Here is a 19,965-nt window from a genome sequence, read left to right as displayed (position 1 = left end):
TGGGAAAACCACTGTTGTCTAGGCCAAAAGGGGGTTACCTCAATTATCCTTGGGGAATCCTTCTGAATCTTTAGAAAAATGTTGGTTATGAGAAGAAAGGATAGAAAAATATACATGAACATTCTCCTCCACCTGAATAAAAATGCATCTGTCTTCCAAGCCTGTGTGGAAGGAGTCCTGGAGCAGAATTTCTTTTAACTGTCTGTTGTGGATGGAAGCAAACAAATCTACATGAGGAGTTCCCCACAGATGGATCAATTCCTGAAAGATCCTTGGGTGCAACTTCCACTTGTGAGGGTCTGTATGGTCCTGCTCAGCTTGTCTGCAACAATGTATGCTCTGATGGAATGTAGGCAGCCTAGAGGTACAGACTGTGCTGAGCGGCTAATTCCTCAGGCTACCATACCTAGCCTGGAAAGGGGTGGGGCAGGTCATGGTTCCCTCCTGTCTGTTTGAGTACCACATCACTGTGATTTTCATTTGAGATTACCAGAGGGCCTAATGCCCAAAGGTGGTTTCAAGATTCACCAGCTTTAACTTACAAACATCATTTCTGACATTTATGTGTTTTCATTTGTCTTGCTTGTTCCACAGGTCCTGGATTTTCACTCCCTTAGACAAAGCTCCCCAAGCAAAGTCTAATGCATCTATGGTTACAAACTGAGTAGGGGCTAGAACAGACAAAGGGCCTTCCTTGGTTGAAAGTCACACACCAGACTAGCTATTTTTTTGCAAACTCCAGCACTGGAATCTGAAATCACAGAGAGTGCTGGTGTTGAGTCCAAACTGATTTGATGAGCCACTGAACTTTCCTCAAGTGAAGTCTAGCCAAAGTAATCTTTAGAATAGTAGTGGCCAATAAACATAGAATTCTGAGATATTTCCCAGCAAATGCCAGAGATAAACAGAAACTGCTCCTTGTAAGGCTCCACTTCTTCCCAAGGAAGAAAAGTTATCATTAGGGTGCGATTACAATGCATCCCCGAAACACTATTCTGTGAGATGGAATGAGCAACTTCTCTATGTTCACCTGAAAACCTAGGCTGAGAAAATTATTTTTTTACCCAAGCCAGAGACTCTTCACAACATGTGAAAAAATCTGCTCAAATAAGGCAGTTGTCTAAATATGGGAAAAAATGTGTACAACCTGCAGCTTGCAATTAGCCATTACAGGAGCCAGGCAGTTTGTAAACACTTTTAGAGCTGTTGACATACCAAAGGACAATGGCAAAGCAGAGAACTTAAAATGAAAACTAGACTTAGGAAAATGCAAAAAACAAAACAAAACAAAACAAAAACTGAAATCTGTGAGAACTGGAACGTGAAGATAAGCACCTTTAATATCTACAGTTACTAAAAAACTGAGATGTCGAATGACACATAACAGAAATTGCAAAGAGCAGACTGAATTTTGGGATTCTGATGTGAAGGTTTAGAAAAAAGAAGGTCTAAGACAGGTCTCCAGGTTCCCCCCCCCTTTTTTTTTTGGCACCAGAAAGATTCTTGAACAAAATCTTTACACTATTTGATCTGGGAGAACAGGTTCTATAACCTTGAGACACCATCAGATCTACAATAGGAGGGAAAAGCGATGGTTTGATTGAGTGGATGAAGAAGAATCCCTAGAAAGGCAGAAAGAGAACCCCACTGCAAGCTGTAGCCTTTTTGAACCATTCTCAGAACCCAAGTGTCTGAAGTTATCTGCTGCCACAAAGAAAAGTGAAGACCTAGACTTTGGGAAAGCTTAAGAGAATTGTTAGTGTATGGAGGGGAAATTACATGAAGGGGTATATAGTCATATTGTTTCTTAGACTGTCCTTGGTTTTAGGAGAACCTACCTTTCTTCTTTTAACCTCCATGCCATTGCTTTCTGAAATGTTGTTTGCCTGTGCCTTGCTGGGAACGCTTAATCTGTTTCCCTAAAAAGGAACCAGAACTAAAGAAAACTTTCGATTACATTTTGGCAAGAAGACTTGAAAATTCTGGGTAGGCCCCTGAATTAACTTTCTTCTTTCATCAAATCTTTAAGTACATCAGCAGAGGAAGGATCAAGCAGCACCTGTATACCTAAAGTTGTGTTGGGGGGGGCATTAGGAATCTCTACCTTGACATCTAGTAAATTCTGAGAAACTACCCATTCAAATCTTCTCATCACTGGCAGCTGCTCTAAAAACATCAATAGTGTTGTAAGCACATTTTAGAGAATCCTTGGTTACCTGAGACACAGAAGATACTAAGAATTTAGAAATGCCTTAGTCTCTGAAGCAGGATAGTCAGCAATTAACTTTCTCATACTATCAAATAAATCCAGCACAAACAATGACACATGAACTTGACAAATCACTGTTCTAAAGGCCAAGTTAGCAGAAGAAGAAAATTTTCCCAACATTATCAAAGGCTTTTACCAACTTGATAGAAGGAAGCTAGGTGGCCCAAGAAGTTGGTCAAAAGCTGATTCTGATAGAGAAAGAAAAGCAGGGTCTGACTCTCTGTTATAAAAAATGGAATTTGTGGGTCTGGGGCACCTTATATATAATTAATCAGACTTTCCATAGGCAGACAGCTGATGTTCAGGCAAACTGGAGACTGACAACACAGGAAGAACAGCTGCAAGTTGAGGAAAATACACCTATAACAAACTGCAAAATGTTTACTGGGATTCTGGTATTTCTTTTTGCTCCCACTTAATTTTATTCATTCTGGCAACAGTATCAGAAACAGACAACTCTTCAGGAGGTGAATCTAAAGAAAAATTTCCTTAGAGTCAGATTCCCCATGTTGTGGAGTGGGAACTTCAGAACACAGTTCATGTCTAATCTCTGTCTCTCAAAGTGGGAAACAGAATCTGACGAGTGAGATAGAGATAGAGGGAGAGAGATTTTTTTTCCTTTTTAAATGAGGGGAAGACTCAGCATTTACACACCAAAAGGCTCTAAATAAACCCTTACAAAAGCCCAGCCAATCCTTATTTCATTTAGGAAAAGACAAAATGTTTAGTTTTATGTTTCCTTCTTTTGAGAGACCCCCCCCCCAGAAAAACAACAGCTTGAAAAATGTTCCTTTCCTTGAGAATGAAGGTCCTCAAGGTAGCGTAGTGCAGGAGCATCACCCACTCCTTCCTCGATGTTGTCAAGAATGGTTTCTCCTTCACCCAGCAAGGAGTAACTAAACAGTTGCAGAGGATGTGGTTGCCTCATGGTCCTCAGTGGCTTCCCAAGGATCAGCACCAAAGGGACTGAGAGAGATGAGTGGTTCAAGAAGTAACAGATGACCACAGTGAAGTCATCAATCAGCAGCTGAGGCAAAGTGAAAGCCATTGTAAAGACAGAAGCCTCCAGGATAACTTTTCTCTTCTTGCTTCTCGGGAAGGGATCGATAGAGTTACTGGGACCCAGGTCCATGTCATTGCTACTAAAGGTATCTGCCAATTGGCTATCGGTGCTGGTAAGAGTCCTCTTAACTCCTGACAGAAAAAATTAAGTATGGAGGTAAAATTCTTTAATGACAACCACTAAACACACTTACCACAGCCTCAAACAACATTTTAGGACAGAAACTAACACTTTTCCTCATACAAAAATGTTAAATTAAAAGAGAATTCCCAAAGGGACCTAAGACCATCTGTCTGGCAAAAACAGTATAAGACAAGTGGTTACTGGAGCTTAGGACAGTTGGTGAAACATCCTGACAGGAAAAATAGGTCTTGAGCCAGTAGACCTGCCAGGATAGTGAAACCTGTTCTCACAAAAATTAGATATCTGTAAGGCATTTCCCTTAGAGAACCATAACCAAAAAGTAAGATTCTGAAAGGTGCTGTAAAGCTTTTGAAGCTGGACTGCTGGCTGATACTGGCAGGATACATCCCGTACATCTTGAGCAGCTGCAAATGTGATCCAATGATGAACATCAGAGTTTTCCTTTCTGCAGGCTGTGGTCACACTGAGACAACCCCCTAATCCAGTGAACCAAGATCCAACTGTATGGCACCCAGTTTTAAACTTGTATCTCCATACCTGTCAAGGGTCAACTCCAGAGAAAAAAAACACTACACAAACCTAAGAAATCTAGTACTAAAGCCAATGCTGTGTATAGAGATAAGCCCACATTTGCACTTGTTTCTTTCAGGTCTATATCAGAACACCGAACATTTAAAATGTCGAGTGTTCTAATATCGACCCGTTTTCAGCGAACGCTGAAAATATCGAAGAAACAGAAAACTGAATATTTTTTCCTAGGGAAAGAATTCAGTTGTCCGATTTCTGTTCCTTTGGTATTTTCAGCGCTCTGGTGGAAAGTTACGGGTCGGGTTCAGGTAAGTGTGCGATTGAGTGCAGGTTAGGATAGTTAGGGTTAGGGTGAGGGTTAGGTATGTGTGCGATTCTGTGGACATGAGGGTTAGGGCGGGTTAGGTGAGTTAGGGTTAGGGTGCAGGTTAGGTATGTGTGCGATTGTGCAGACGTGAGGGTTAGGGCAGGTTAGGTGAGTTAGGGTTAGGGCGCGGGTCAGGTTAGTGTGCGATTGTGTGGACGTGAGGGTTAGGGCGGGGTAGGTGAGTAAGGGTTAGGGCGCGGGTGAGGTGAGTGTGTGATAATGACGGACCTTAGGGTTAGGGTTTGGGTTAAGGAAAGTGGATAGTTTTAGGTGTGTGTTTAGTTTAGTGTAGGGTTAGGTATAAGAGTTTAGGTGTATGTGTGTGGATTGCTGTTTGTTTGGTGTGCTTGTGTTGTGTGTATGTGTTTTGGAACAGTGATTTGTTTTCCCTAGCAAAAAATTCACTGTTCTGAATGTTTGATGTTTAGTATTTTCGATTGGTAGGGTTCGATATTAGAACACTCAACATTTTGAATGTTCGGTGTTCTAATATAGACCCTTTCTTTCCTGTAAGTAGTCTAGTTCAGATACAGATTCTTAGTTTTAGCACTTGAATTTGCTTATTCGTGCTCAGCACTTGTTCAGAACTTGTAAGCACTAAATAAGCTACAAATTACTACAGCACTCAACCTTCCTAATTACCTAGAGGAAAACAGTTTTTGTACTTACTTTCCTCAGTTGCTTAGAGAAAAACAGCTCTTGTACTCACTTTCCTTACTTGTCTAAAGGAAAACAGTTTTTTTATTCAGGCATGTCTAAGGGTCAGCTCCCAGTGTTCTCTCCTGTCTATCTGATAAATCTGGGCATCTTGGGGCAATGTAGAAATTGCCTCATGTACACAGACAACCCTCTCCTCCTACCACCCAACACTACAGCCTGTGAGAGATGCACTTATATAGCCAAACTGGAGGTAAAGCTCTTTCCAATCAAGACTGAACTTGACAGTCAAGAGGAGAAGGTAAACACTTGCACCACACCACACTCATCACATAATCCCACTAAACCTACGCCACCAAAATCCACACACAGAAACACAAAAACATTTGCGGAGGCTCTCAATAATAATCTGCTCAAGCAAGAGACCTCCAAAGCAGAAACGCAAGCAACATCCACCCCCCAACACAACCCAAATGATACACAGCCCACAGACTCAGTGTGCCACTCAACTACAGCCCATAAGGCAAAACAACGTACCCAACACACTAGTCATAAGTGACTCTATAGTCAGGCACACTGATGTCCCACTCACCAGGCTAAAGGCACACCGATGTCCCACTCACCAGGCTAAACAAGGAGAAGGTTACTGTCAGCTGCCTGTCGGGTGCTAGGATCCGCCACATAACCCACGCACTCAGGTCACTCCACAACAAGTACAAATATGACTCCGTCATTGTCCATGTTGGTGTGAATGACCTGAGAAGTACCTCCCTGGACTACATGAAAAGAGACATGGAAGAGATCTCCAATCTTGTAGCCCAAGCAGGTATGACCATAGCCCTGAGTAGCACCCTGCCATCGCCCAGAATGACACCACAGTACAAGGACAATATGATTTACATCAACAATTGGCTAAGCTTCTGGTGTCATTCTAAGGGGATCAGTATGTCTGCCTGGGACGACATGGTCAACAGACCATGATGCTTTGCCAGAGATGGCCTGCACCTGTCACCCCTGGGATTCCAGATACTGGATAAGGCTCTTGCCGGGGCGGGCCCCTATAGTGTCTTTTTTAGGAAGGTTCAAATGACAAATTCACCACTGTAACAGGAACAGGCAAGTAAAAACTAAGGGTAATTCTACTCAATGCTAGAAGTCTAAATCTCAAAATGCACTCCCTCCAGGCACTCCTTAAAATGGAGATCATCGATATCTGTGCAGAGACTGAGACCCGGTTCAAAGCTCCAGAGAGCGCCCCTGCATTACCAGGCTATAACTCATACCATACTTTTCGGCCATCTAACCTAGACCGGAACACCAAAGGCGGAGGTGTGTCCATATTCATTAAGGATATCCCCACCTCCAGGCTAGTTGCTCAGCATAATGCATCCGAGGTTATCCAAATGCAACTAATTCTGGGCAAAACTGCAATCCAAATTGTAGTTTGCAACAGATCCCCAACATGCCCCAAGATTCCCACTCCTCTTTTTTTGATATTCTGGAAAATACTAGGATTCAACCAAACACCATAATAATGGGCGATTTCCACTACCCCACCATTAACTGGGAAAACTTATCATGTACCAACTCCTTCGCTCAACACTTTCTGGAATTCATAAATTTCAATGCCCTGGATCAACTTATCCACACTCCCACCAGGGGCAACAATATCCTACACCTAGGCATTACCAACACGAGTGACCGGTGTTCCACACCTGAAGTCAACTGCTTGTTGGCCAGATCTGACCATAAGCTAATCACCCTAGATATCCACATCCCACCCCCACACCCCATTAAGGAAACCACGGTAAAACATTTCTCCAAAGCCAACTTCATGCTTCTTAAGACCGAAGTGGCAAACTTGTCATCCATACAGATGAACAATACAGTTACGACTGCTGAATTCTACACAAATGCACTCTATAAGCACTTACACGAGTGCATGGATCGTGCTATTCCAAACAGAACCAAGACGTTATCCTCCAAAAAAAGGAAGCCAATCTGGTGGTCCCCTGCCATACACAAACTCCACAACAGAAGGAAGAAATTGTTGGAAAAGACAGTAAAATCCCATGAGTGGAGGAGCTCCCTGGTCAGCCTCAGTAACAAGCTGAGATCTCTTATAAGATCCTCCAAAGCTAGCTATGAAAACAAAATTGTCACTGATTCTGAGGACAACCACAAAGCATTCCATAGTTATGTCAAGAATCACAATGGCAACCCCCAGATCTGCTCTGAGTTACAGCACAACGGCACGAAAATTACAGAACCAACTGATATTGCCAATATCCTGGCAGATAGGTTCAGTGCTAACTTTACCCCCCTCTCACCCCTAAAGGGCCCATATCTATACAGGAAGAATGCAGAGTCCCTGTAATCACAACTACGCAGGTAAAAGCTGCACTCTCTAAAGCCAAAACCACAGCATCCATAGGACCAGACAACATCCCTGGCTGCGTTTTACACGAACTTCAGAACAAATTGGCTCCCCACCTAAGCACAATGTTCAGTCATAGCCTCACTTCAGGATTTGTGCCCACTGAATGGCACACAGCAACAGTTATCTCACTCCACAAAGGGGGAGCCACCGCTGATCCTGGGAACTATCGCCCTATTAGCCTGATGAGCCTGGTCTGCAAGGCCATGGAACATATCATCATGGAACTCATAAACAAAGACACTGGTAACCTTCAAAATCTGGACCCCACCCAGTTCGGGTTTGTGAAAGAATGATCATGCCTCCTGAACCTGATCGACTTCTTTGAGGCAGTCACCAAAGCCGTAGACAAGGGTAAGGTGGTTCACACAGCCTATCTTGACCTCACCAAGGCTTTCAGCACCATCCCCCATTCTGGAATTATAGCTAAACTCACTAAACTAGGTATAAATCCCTACGTAACAAGATGGGTTGCCAACTGGCTCACTGACAGAATCCACACTGTAAAAGTTGCAGACTCCAAATCTGACTTCAAAGCAGTGACAAGTGGAGTACCACATGGTTCAGTCCTGGGACCTCTCCTGTTTGGTATCTACTTCTTTGAAGTACAGGCTAACACAGAAGGTCTTTGGCTAATGATGTTCACAGATGACTGCAAACTAGGAGCCATAGTAGAGTCCCCAAATGATGTGGACATCCTACAGAAGGGCCTCACTGAGCAGATGCCTGATGTCAGAGCCATGGCCCCAAGCTCAGAGCCAAAAAGTGCATTGTCATCCCCTTTGGTAAAAACTTTGTACCCATGAACTACCACATAAGCGGCAGTCTACTTAATGGTGAATGTGTGATAAGAGACCATGGGACCCAGGTGGACAGTAGTCTCTCCTTTGAAAATCACATCGCCACAGTAGTCAGGAAATCCTTCTAAGTGGCAGACCTCATCACAAAAGGGTTCTCATCCAGGAAAAAAAGAGGTCATTGTTCCCCTCTGCTCAACACTCAGACCCATTATAGAGTACAACACCCCTTTTGGAATGTACCTCACAAGACATCTGCAGCAGCTGGAAAGGCCACAGAAGCACCTCACAAAGGGGACTACTGGCCTCAAATGAATGGCCTACACTGCCCGTCTCAAAAACTCCAGCTTTACTCCATAGCATATCATCTACTCAGAGGTGATCTCTGCCTAACATTTAAAGCAATGTCAAACCCAGAGCTGTTGGACATGCTACGCCTAAAGAAATCCCAATCCCTCTGAGCTACACGCTCTAGGGACCTAAACCTTGTCACCACAATAAACAGGACATGCTGCAGAGATAGATTCCTGTCCCAGAGACTTCCCATAATCTGGAACAAGCTACCCATCTATGTCAAGCAAAGTTCTTCATTAGCACTCTTCAAGAAAAATCTTGATGAGTGGATGGGAAATAGGAAATACACCCCGGGATCACGTCTGAGGCTCTGCACAACAGGGGCACAGGAAAATAACTTTCCTGGGTGGTGTAAGCCAGGGAACCTTGTTGGCTAGGCTTACGTAGGGCCTTGGGCCAATAGCCTAGTACCTACCTATGAACCAGCTTAATTTAGCTGGCACTTTTCAATCGCCTGCACATACTCCTGCTCCTTTCCCAACTGTAAGGTAACCCTCCATGTCTTAAAGACAGTTTTCATGGCCAAGATATAGCCTATTTTAATGCGTTCTAATACCAGCTGTCCCTTGCCTGGTATTGCACCTGACCATCACCTTTCACCTTTAGGGTGGTGAGCTTCTACAGTGGATTCATCCAGCTTTTTTGACAAAGCCTGGATAAGTTACATAAGTTATAAGTTACCATCCACCAGCAGTTTGTACTTCAATATCACTCCTGCTCCTGGCTCCAGGAGTGGCTTCTGGTATCTTCTGATATCCATGCTCCAAGCAAATTTTTCTGACTCTTTAGCTGAACTATTGTGGAGGCCACATTTTTGGATTGCTGTTTGTCTGGCCCCGCCTTTTAAACTAGTCTGCTAAGGATGACACTCTCAAGAGCATAAGGTTTATTCAAAGCATAAAAGGATCACAAAGACAAAGAAACCAGGACACAATCCCAGCAAGGGGTGTGACCCAGTCAACCAGAATAATGTCACCTCCTCTGTACTGTTCTAGTTCCTCTTATATACTCTCATACACAACCTTCTTCTATACTGTCACACAAAATCTCAGTGCCTGCATACCTGAAATGTTATTTAAAATAAACTACACAGCTCACCATTTAACTTGCAAGGCTACACACAGACTTCACAACAAACTTAAATAGCCAAATTGTGCCCACTACTACTAATAAAGCAAATTCATAAAACTTCACTCACTTCCTTAAAAATGAAAACGAAAACTTCTTTCTGCACTATGACAGCCTACAGCCCTACCCATTCAATGCTCACCACTATCACCACATTTATTAAAGGAAAACTCCACCCTAGAACTACAAAAATCTGTTGTTTTTCACTCTTTTTTGTTTCTTGACCTATTTTAACACCTCAAAATCACTCAGGTTATTTACTTGTAATTGTAACCTGTTTTCCACAACATGGCTACCAATGGGACTTGATGTATTTATGTGATCTTGTTCTCCCTTAAACCTTTCTCTTTCCCATAATACTTTGCATGACTCATGCCAGACATAAGGAAGTAACTGAATTTCCATGCCACTGACATAATGGGATTTGTGTGAGACACTGTTATCATCTTTACTTTCTGTAAAAGGACTGCTTCTTTTCTGTCTCTAATCATCATCATTTATATTTGGCTCAGACCTTGTTTTACACTATACTTAGAAGTTATCCAGCTACAGCCAGAAAAGTAAACTGCAGGCCTTTGTTCAGGGTTTTCTTTTGTAGTCCAAGTGGAACTGTTTCTGCAAGGGTCTCTCGGTGCAGTAACAGTTTTAACACCTCTGCAGTAGTGTGGGGGTGGGTGTTGTCAATTCCTCTTGAACTACAAAAGAAAACCTTTTGAAGTCTTTCTTGATTCTGTCACACAGGATTGTGTTCTTAGGATGTTAACTGGACACCTTAGTTCAAAGAGCGGTTTTCCACACGTACTTTGGTCACTAAGAAGGAATACCCCAAGATTCTGGGTCTCGTGGCATCCACGATTCTCATGATATACCTGGCAAGACTCCACATGAAAAAGATACAGTAGTATCTAAAACCTCTTTGGTCCCAGCATTAACATCCTTTGTCTTTTCAAATCCCAGTGCTGGCGCAGTACAGAAGAGAAATCTTTTGGTGAAGAAACAGATATCCTTAAATCCAGGTGTTCCCTTCTTCCTCCATGCTCCAAAGCAGTCGGTCACCACAGACACTTCGGATTTTGCTTGGGCTGCAGTTTCAGGAGAGATAAAAGTACAGAGGGTGTGGGACATGAAGGACAGATGCAAACACCTAAATATCAAGGAGATGTTTGCCTTGATCAAGGCATTCAGCTCTCTGAAACCCTGAGCCAGACCTGGTAAACTAGTCCTATCTAAAGAAATATGAGGAGGAGTAGATACATATTTGGCTTTCAGTTTCTTTTTGACAGGTAAAATGGGGCTAACCATTTTACTAATTGCAGCAGCTGATTCCCCAGGGATGGGCACGCCATTTTGACACAAAAGGGAAACCTTCCCTGTTCCCTCTCCCACGACTGACAAGAGTGGCTCTCCCTTGTCTACTGAGGGGGCATCAACATCCACAGAGGATGTGGCTAACCCCTGGTCCATAGTGGATGTAGGTGCTACACTAAAGGAATTCGGAATAAAAGATGAGTGGTCAGAGATACAACAAATGACCACAGCAGAGCCACCCACCTGCAACTGAAACAAGGTGCTAGCCCAGTGTGGTGGCAAAAGCTTTTTGTTTAACTTTTTCTTTTTGTGGCTAGAAGGACTAACCGTGGGACTGGTAGTCTGCTCCATGATCAAGCTGAAAATGGTTCCACTTTCCCGGTGAAGACAAACAGCAAATGCCAGTAAAACAACCAGTCTATAAAAGTTACTTTTTTGGCATAAAAAACACAATAAAAAGCACTTTCAAACACTGACTAGTAATCATTATGATGAACAACTTAGCACATTCTGTTACAATAAAAAACAGTGACATGAAGTTATAGTCTTTCTATTTCCTTTGCGGAGGTATTTTAAGATACCCACCTGAACGTGTAGTAGGTTATACAGCGATCCAAACTCAATTCTTTCATACACTAACTGGAGGTGCTCTGGGTCACTGGACAAGCAGACAGCCATGAGCAGAAGTATGTTTGGGTGGTGAAAGTGCCTAAAGTGAAGAGACAGCAGAACAAGGAATATTGTTAATGAAGTGATCAAGCAGCTTTTTTTTCCAGCACATGTTGCTGAGCTTTGAAGTTAATATGTAACTCACAGAAGTTTAAGTATATTCTCCTTGGGTAGAAACTGCAGTTATTGTCTCTAAAAGGATGCATGAAAACACATACAGACACACACTCAATCACATATGCGTGCTTGCACACACACACACACACACACACACACACACACACACACACACACACACACACACACACACACACACACACACTATACTACACAAAAACAAGCATACACAGACACACACACACTATACTGCACAAAAACAAAAAGACACACACACAAACACTATACTACACAAAAGTGAATGCACACATAAACACGTACTAATGTTGAGGTCACAGTGCTCTACTCCAAAATTATCTAATGTTAAAATCTCCTTTCCATAAAAACTGGCTCCATTGGCAATGTTCTTATTTAACTCTGATACATCTCTAAGTACCTCATCACTCTTGAGCCTTTCCCAATTTTTAGATATTTAAATTTGTTCTGCCTATTACCTGCTCTGAAAAAAGTATCATAAACTACTACTACTTACTTTACGAAATTCTCATTCTCACTCACATATACTGACCTATTTTTTAAGGTGAATAATATTACTTTTTAACCAAGATATTTACTTGTACTATCACTGTTCTAATCACAACTGTTTACTATGTAATTTTGTTGTTGTTTGTCTTTCGGCTTTTCCCGGTAAGGGGTCGCCACAGCGGAACTCCGGTCCGCTAATGATTGGCAGTAGATTTTTTTACGAAACGCCGAGGTGCCAGTTCGACGCCCAACCTTCAACGAAGGCACGCCCATATACGCACGCATGTCTTTCAAATGCTACCCAACCGCGGGGAGGACATGCAGACTCCACACAGAAGGCACTCCCAAGCCAAGCTGAGAATCGAACGGGAGAACCTCTTGCTGTGAGGTAACAATGCTACCGCCGTACCACTGCGGCACTTCTATTACTAATGAATGTTTTTTATTTTCCTGTATTGTGCTGTCTTCATACTACTGTAAAAATAGCCTAGTGTATCTATGTATGTATTGTGATGCTGTAAAAGTACTCTACCCAAATGTATCACTATTTGTCTCTCTGTGTGGAGCTTTTCTCCCCAGGCCTCTGCTGAAAAAGGGCCACTGGCCCAGTCAGGCATCCCCGGTCAACAAATGTAAAAATAAAAATAAAATAAAGTACACAGTAATTTCTCCTGATTAAAGGCCATTTTACATATTAATAAACAAGTGCCCTCCTTCATCTACAAGAGGACATCAAAAGTCAATGTTCTCTGCAGTTCATGCCTGTGATTTATTAGAGAATGCCTCAGGAAAACAGTGCGTAATGGTGATTACTGTAATCTGAAGTGAAGTAAAACATAACCTGTTGGTGAGAAAATACTGCACTGCTGTACTCTTTGCTATATACACATATACATATATATATATATATATATATATATATATATATACATATATATACACACATGCAAGGATGATGTTGCCATCATTCAAAACGTGACATCACCATCACAGACACAAGTGCGCATGCACACACATCCACAAACACACAGGCACGTGTGCACAAATACACACATTCACACACACACACACACACACACACACACACACACACACACACAAACATACACACACAATTTTCCATATCAGCTATAAAGACAGAGTCCTCCATTTCTCACTCTCATATTTTAAAATGAAACAACAGTGAAGGGTTAAAACAGATAGCTGTCTCCCCTGTGATGCACAACTAAAAATGACAACAATAATAAGAAGACATCAGCCCCACATGGGTTCTGCTACCTGCAATGCTCCTGGTCACTAATGAGGAGGTCAGTGATACCATGAGGTCTGCTGCAGTGAGGATGGGATGGCGGCTTCAGCTCTCTGACACTAACTTGTTGTCCGTTCCAAAGCAGGCTTAAAGAAAACAAAGCAAAGAAAGAGTAGCGTGCAGCTTCTGTGTTATCACTCTGCAAACCAATCAATGACTTCTGACTCTCCTGGAAGTATACTTAAATTATGGACAAATACACAAATGACTTACTTTATTCAAAAAACTCTTCACAGCAAAACTGAACATATATCTGTACCTACATTTTTATATATAGCCTATTCTTATTAATGAACACACTTCAAACTGTCACAAAAAGAATACTGGGACAAAACCTCATCACCTACACAGACCATCTCAAAGCCAAATTGATATATTTGGTGACCTGTGCCTGGCCTATAAGGCATCCTCTGACCCAGTACTAATGGACCTACTGCACATCTGCAAGTCAAATGGCATCATAAATACCTGATCCACAGACATCACCCTCTTCTGTGACATAAACAGAAACAGAATGGTTTGGATGGACACGTACTTATCCAGAGGACACCACTACTCAGGAACAGTCTCGCCATCCAAGTAATACAAAGTTCATCCATGTGTTTATTCAAGCACAGCTTTGGTCAATGGATAGGAAGAAAGAAATTTACCCAAAGACTGTCCTTTGTGCTACTAATGGACAGATGCAGTGCCTGAATTCCCTATCTTGCAGCAGAGTCCATTTTCAATACTCAGTGGTATGACTCCAAAACATTCACTCTTAAATGGGAACTAGTGGAATAAAAATTATAATTAGGGTAATTTTAACACCTAATGGGATAACATGGCTAGACTTAAAATGGCACTTCAGGGCTGTTAGCATAGTATTCGCATATAAAACAATATGTAAGTATGCATGTGTACATACTGTAATATGCTGATAATAGATGGTTATGCATGTAAACGCATACCTAGAATGTATATGGCAGTATACAGAGTATCAGAATATTTACAGAGCAATTAGCTAGATCACAAGGTCTTAAATACCATTCAATATGGTGGAATGTGTCTCCTGAAGCATGATACAGGGTTAGTCATCAGATAAGTTAAGGAATGCCTACAACAGTGCAATTATAGAATGAGTAAAGGGCAGTAGCACAAGGGCTTGTAATGAATTATTGAAGTCAACAGACCATGACGTCTTTATTCACTGATCTACTTATATGCATGGAGTTTCATCAAGTAATCACTACTTCATAACAAGTCCAGCTTCACTAGCCTAATAGCCACTGCAATGCTGGAAAACAAGCAAACAAGTTGCACAATGACTCTCCAAACATTTCCTACTATTAAATGCCACTGGGCTTCTCCTAAGATACAAGATCTGCAAAAGCTTATTTTTAGTAGAGTTTCAAATGACAAGGTAAGCGATAGTTAATTTAAAGAGCTGTGATGTAGCTACAACATGACGATCTCAGTTGCTTCCACAATCACCAGCTATCTTCTTTAACAGTCTAAGTAAACTGCACAGCTAAACAAATGTTAGCACAGAAAGACTGTTTGAGGAGCTACATTATTTTACTTAACTGAATGGCTTTCTTTTCTGAGCAGTTCTCTCTCTGAAAAATAAACCAGTGGTTACGGTGCCCCTCCCTGCAAATGCTTAAATTACTTATGCTGCTCCTTCTGCCACAGCTTAAGCTAAGTTTCCTCTCTCATATCTTATTTTCTGTAGCATTTCGCTTTTAACTTCCTCCCACTCTCTCGACAAAGTAGAGAAAATTTGTCTTCATTGCCGAAACCTACTTTTTCATGACTGTGAAGGGTCCATTTTCAAATGATCGGTCAAGTTCATTTTCAGCTTGAATCAACTCCCCTTCTGCTGCAATTGGAGTAGAAGCCACAAAGCCAGAGATGTGTACATTGTCTAAATAAAACTAGAGAGAAAATAAATAAATAAAACAAAAAGTATTTTAGCTGTGACAATGTAATTCAGTGAGAAAGTAACAATACTCCCTGTTTTGATTCTCTGTTCCACACGGTCCTGAAGTGTGCCATAACATGTCACTTTAAGAACCTATTATATATGGGAATATCACTGTTAGCAGAGGACCTAGTGGAGCTGAACTACTTTACCTCCTGATATCTGAAGGGGTCATGTGGTACTGCAAACCCAGTGAGAGAGTCTGCAACTAGCAAGTGAAGTTAATAACAACTACTGGAAATCAAAACAGATGAGGAGTATGGAAGGGCTACCTGCAAGGAAGACAGAAGTGTATGCTTCAGTAATTGTAAAATGTTTTCTTCCAAATTCCATCTGAAAATGGACTCTGCCAAGCAGGATCAGCCTAAATAACAAAACATGAATTAAATAAATAAATCATAAACAGTACATACTACTGCAAAAACAGATGTTCAAACCTCAAAAAGTGAGACTGAGTGACAATAAAATGGTAACAGTAAAAAGAAAGACCAGTGGTCACCAAATAAACACAAAAGCTTTAAAGGCAGCAAAATAAAGTACCATGGTTGTGAAGACAGCTATATGTATGCTGTGATTCAAAGGTAGAGTTTAAAGACAGCTGGGCAGTGTGCCATGGCTGTGATGATAGTCAGTGGGCACTGACTATCGTCACAGCCATGGCACACTGCCCAGCTGTGACAATAGTCAGTGGGCACTGTAGAACACGAGCAGAATTTAAGTGCAGCTGGACAGTCAGCCATGGTTGTGAGGAGAGTCAATGAGTGCTGTGGTACACTGGCAGTGTTTAAGTCAACTGGAGAGTGTCCTGTAAGTATGAGGAGGGCCAGTAAGTAATCTAACACCCATTAAGATTTTACAGGAAGCTGGACAGTGTACCACGGCTGTGATAAGTAGTGGATTTTGTGTCATATAGAAAGATTTTAAAGGCAGATGGCATCTTGCCATGTCTGTGATGACAGCTGGCAGCATGCTGCGGGAGACTAGTAGAGCTTATAAGGACAGGTGGGTAGCATGTTAAGATTGTGAGAAGAGCCAGCAGGATGCTGTGGCATGTAGGAAGATGTTCTGCTGTTAGGAAACACTAAGTGGTGAGGCCACTGTACAAGCCACAGGGGAGGTCTACTTTAGCTGCTTCTACTTGTACAGGTTTTATTGCCCTAAGGATACTCACAGAACAAACAGTTGATAAATAATGGTAGCCCTAAAAAGACATGAACGTGGGCTTGTTTAGGGCTACCATTATGACATATGGGCAACTACAAGACAGTCTATCCTTGCAAGATATCATCTAGGAATACAATAAATAAAAAGGTATCAAATGTAGCTACAGCTCTAAGAAAATAGGCCCTTGGAGTTGCTACAACAGTCTTACTATATTTCACGAGACACAAATCTATGCAGCTGGCTAACCACTTGGAAAGGATTAGTCTAGAAACCTCTTGGCTCAATTTAGTCTTGGCATAAGAAATAAAGGAACTGATCATCTCTGTGGGAAGATTCAGTCCTAGCTATCCAGAATCTGAAATGCCTGTGGACATACATACAGTGAAAGCAATTCTCCCCAGTGTTTACACAGTTAGGAAAGAAAAAATGGAAGGTGTATGGTTTGACTTACACTTGTTTATACTGCCACCCTTGGCATAAAGGAAGGACTGCTTCTAGCCATCATCTTGTCTTTATGGAGCACTAAGAAGCAAGCTGTATAAAGGACAGCTTGTAACTCTTAAATCCATATGACTAAAGTAATGGCCACTACAACCGTGTCTTTTATGGCAGATATTATATACTATGTGGTCTATACTCCTGTGGCAGTACAGGTAGCTTACATCCTTCTAAGTTGGTAATTGCTGGTTGAAGGCTTAGTGTGTCTGTTATCCTAAAAGTGTCTTAGTTCTGGTTTAAGCACTTCGGTTTCAGGCCAGTTACTTTACTTTAAGAAAGTTTGTGGTCTACACTCTTGTGGGAGGAGAGGGTAGAGTCTGCCCTTCTGAGCTGGGAACTGCTGTTTGAAGGCTTATTGTGCCTGCTAATTTGAACTGTTTCCTTCTGAAACTGGTGCACCTTGTTTGCTATAGATCAGACTAGATTAAGAGCTACTGAATCTAGCTCTGTTTGTATACCTTGAGCACTAACCCAGGCCATCTTTTTTGGAGAGGGTTCCCCTGCACCCTAGTAGCAGACTGTGCAGTTAGAACTCGTCTGATTGAAGGTTGCTGGGACAGGGCTCAGTTTTGAGCTTTTTTGGTTAAATGGTTAATTTATTTAAATTAGTTTGCTCTTGTGTGCTGCTGTTTATATTTAAGTGTAAATATGTTTTCCAGTGTTAAATCAACCTAAACAAAGTTTAAATATGTTTAGCATAGTCTAGTTACAAGTTTTGCTGTATCCAGATCTGTTTGTGTGATTCCTGTGTTTCTTGCTACGCCATCTTGTGTTGACTGGGGCCTGTCTGCACTTAGTGGGAGTAAGTAAACTGCCTGGAACTGGCCTGGCATAGGGTGTTTAGCTAAGAGTTCAGGGAGAAGGGTTGACTGGTCAATTCCAGTGTTTCTATTTTACTTTTGTTTCTGTGGTATTTAAACCCCACGTTTACGCTGGTTTGTGCTTGTTTGCACATCTTGCACCACTGCTACACTGTGTTAACCCTTTGCAAGGTATTTCAGCTGCATTTTGTCCCTTACCAGCCCAGCACTCCTGTGTAAGTCAGGCCCTTGCTTGCAGCTACTGTACTGATTTTATCTTGCCCTACTCCCACCTATAGGTTACCCACTCTACTATCCCTGATCTCTCTTCCACAGATTCTGACAACCATGGGCAGACAATTTCCCATGGCTTCTAATGCTAGTCTGGTTGATATGGGCATCCTGAGACAGTGTAACAACTGCCTTATGTACATGGTCAACCCTCTACTACTACCATCTAGGAACACAATATGTGAGAGATGCAATTACATTAAGAACCCAGAATCTTTGTTGTCTTAGTCATAAGCCAGTATATCTGGCACTAAGAAGTTTGTCTGCACAAACACTACAAACACCACACCTCTAGCACCACCCACACATGTACAACACACAAACATACATAAACAAAAGAGACCTCTGAAGCAAAAACACACACATCACAACTCACAGCACCAAGCATCACACATAGTACACACGCCTGTGTCTCACAGCCTCTAAGGCCCAGCCACAAACTCAACATACTAGTCATAGGAGACTCTATTGTGAGACATACAGATGTGCTCCACACCAGGCAAGACAAGGAGAAAGTTACTGTAAGTTGCTTGTCAGGTGCAAGAATCCGACATATCACACATGCATTCAAGTCTCTTAACAGGTACTGTTATGACTCTGTCATAATCCATGTTAGTGTGCATGACTTGAGATGTATCTCTCTGGACTATATGAAGAAAGACATGACTGGGCTCGTTGAATATGTGTCCCGGGCAGGTATGTCTCTAGCCTTAAGCAGCATCCAAACAGAGGGCTACAAAGCCAAAGGAAGTGGAGTTTCAATATTTATCAAATACATACACACCTCCAGGCTCGTCAAAAGGTATGACGCACAGGAGACACTCCAAGTGCAGTTAACTGTTGACAAAACACATATTCCAATCATAGCTAGCTACAGACCCCCAACCATGACTCAAGATGCCCACTCCACCTATCTGGACTTACTTGAATCCATCAAGATTCAATCCTCTACCCTGATCCTGGGTGACTTTAACTACCCAACTACAGAGTGGAAGACCTATTCTAGCCCAAACATGAATGCCCAGAGATTCCTTGACTTTGTCAATGCCAATGCATTGGATCAGCAGGTCTACACCCCTATAAGTGGTGACAATATCCTGGACCTGGTACTAACCAGCATGAATAGCCACTGTAGCACCCCTACAGTGTCATCCTCCTTGGTCAGATCTGACCATAAAGCGATCACCTTCGAAGTCACCATCTCCCCTGCCCCCCACCCCCTCCCCCCATCAGGGTGAAACGAAACAAATTTCCAAAGCTGACTACAATCTCCTGAGAGCTGGTATAAGCAGCTCCTCAGCCATCATGCCTTCAGTAGGAACTAGCAGTGATGTCCAAGCCTGCATTAAAACTACATCAGCATCTGCATAGCTATATGGACTCAGCAAAACCTAACAGGACCAGATCATCTTCCTTAAGGAAGAGTAAACGTGTCTGGTGGAGAGCAGCAATAAACAAACTCTATAAAGGAAAAAACTGCTGTCCAGGACCAAGAAGGAGCAGGTGCCACGTTGGAAGCAAGCTCTCCTTTATCTGAACAAGCAAATAAGATTACTGGTGAAATTCTCTAAGGCTAA

The 19,965-nt window shown here is 42.1% G+C and overlaps 1 protein-coding gene across 1 annotated transcript in view; it reads right to left on the bottom strand.

Moving 5' to 3' along the window:
• Positions 1-19,965, bottom strand: part of LOC122814477 (inactive serine/threonine-protein kinase TEX14-like) — a 555,764-nt gene that overhangs the window by 424,286 nt on the left and 111,513 nt on the right. The window contains exons 7-9 of the mRNA XM_044087056.1: positions 15,458-15,588; positions 13,642-13,758; positions 11,638-11,761 (exon numbers count right to left, since the gene is read on the bottom strand). Coding sequence (XP_043942991.1) covers positions 11,638-11,761; positions 13,642-13,758; positions 15,458-15,588 — 372 coding nt within the window. The remainder of the gene's footprint in view (positions 1-11,637; positions 11,762-13,641; positions 13,759-15,457; positions 15,589-19,965) is intronic.

The sequence above is a fragment of the Protopterus annectens genome, chromosome 10.part0, assembly GCF_019279795.1.
Source record: "Protopterus annectens isolate FY-2018-M chromosome 10.part0, PAN1.0, whole genome shotgun sequence".
In the NCBI taxonomy this organism is placed as follows: Eukaryota; Metazoa; Chordata; order Ceratodontiformes; family Protopteridae; genus Protopterus; species Protopterus annectens.
This window is presented reverse-complemented; position numbering and strand designations above follow the sequence as displayed.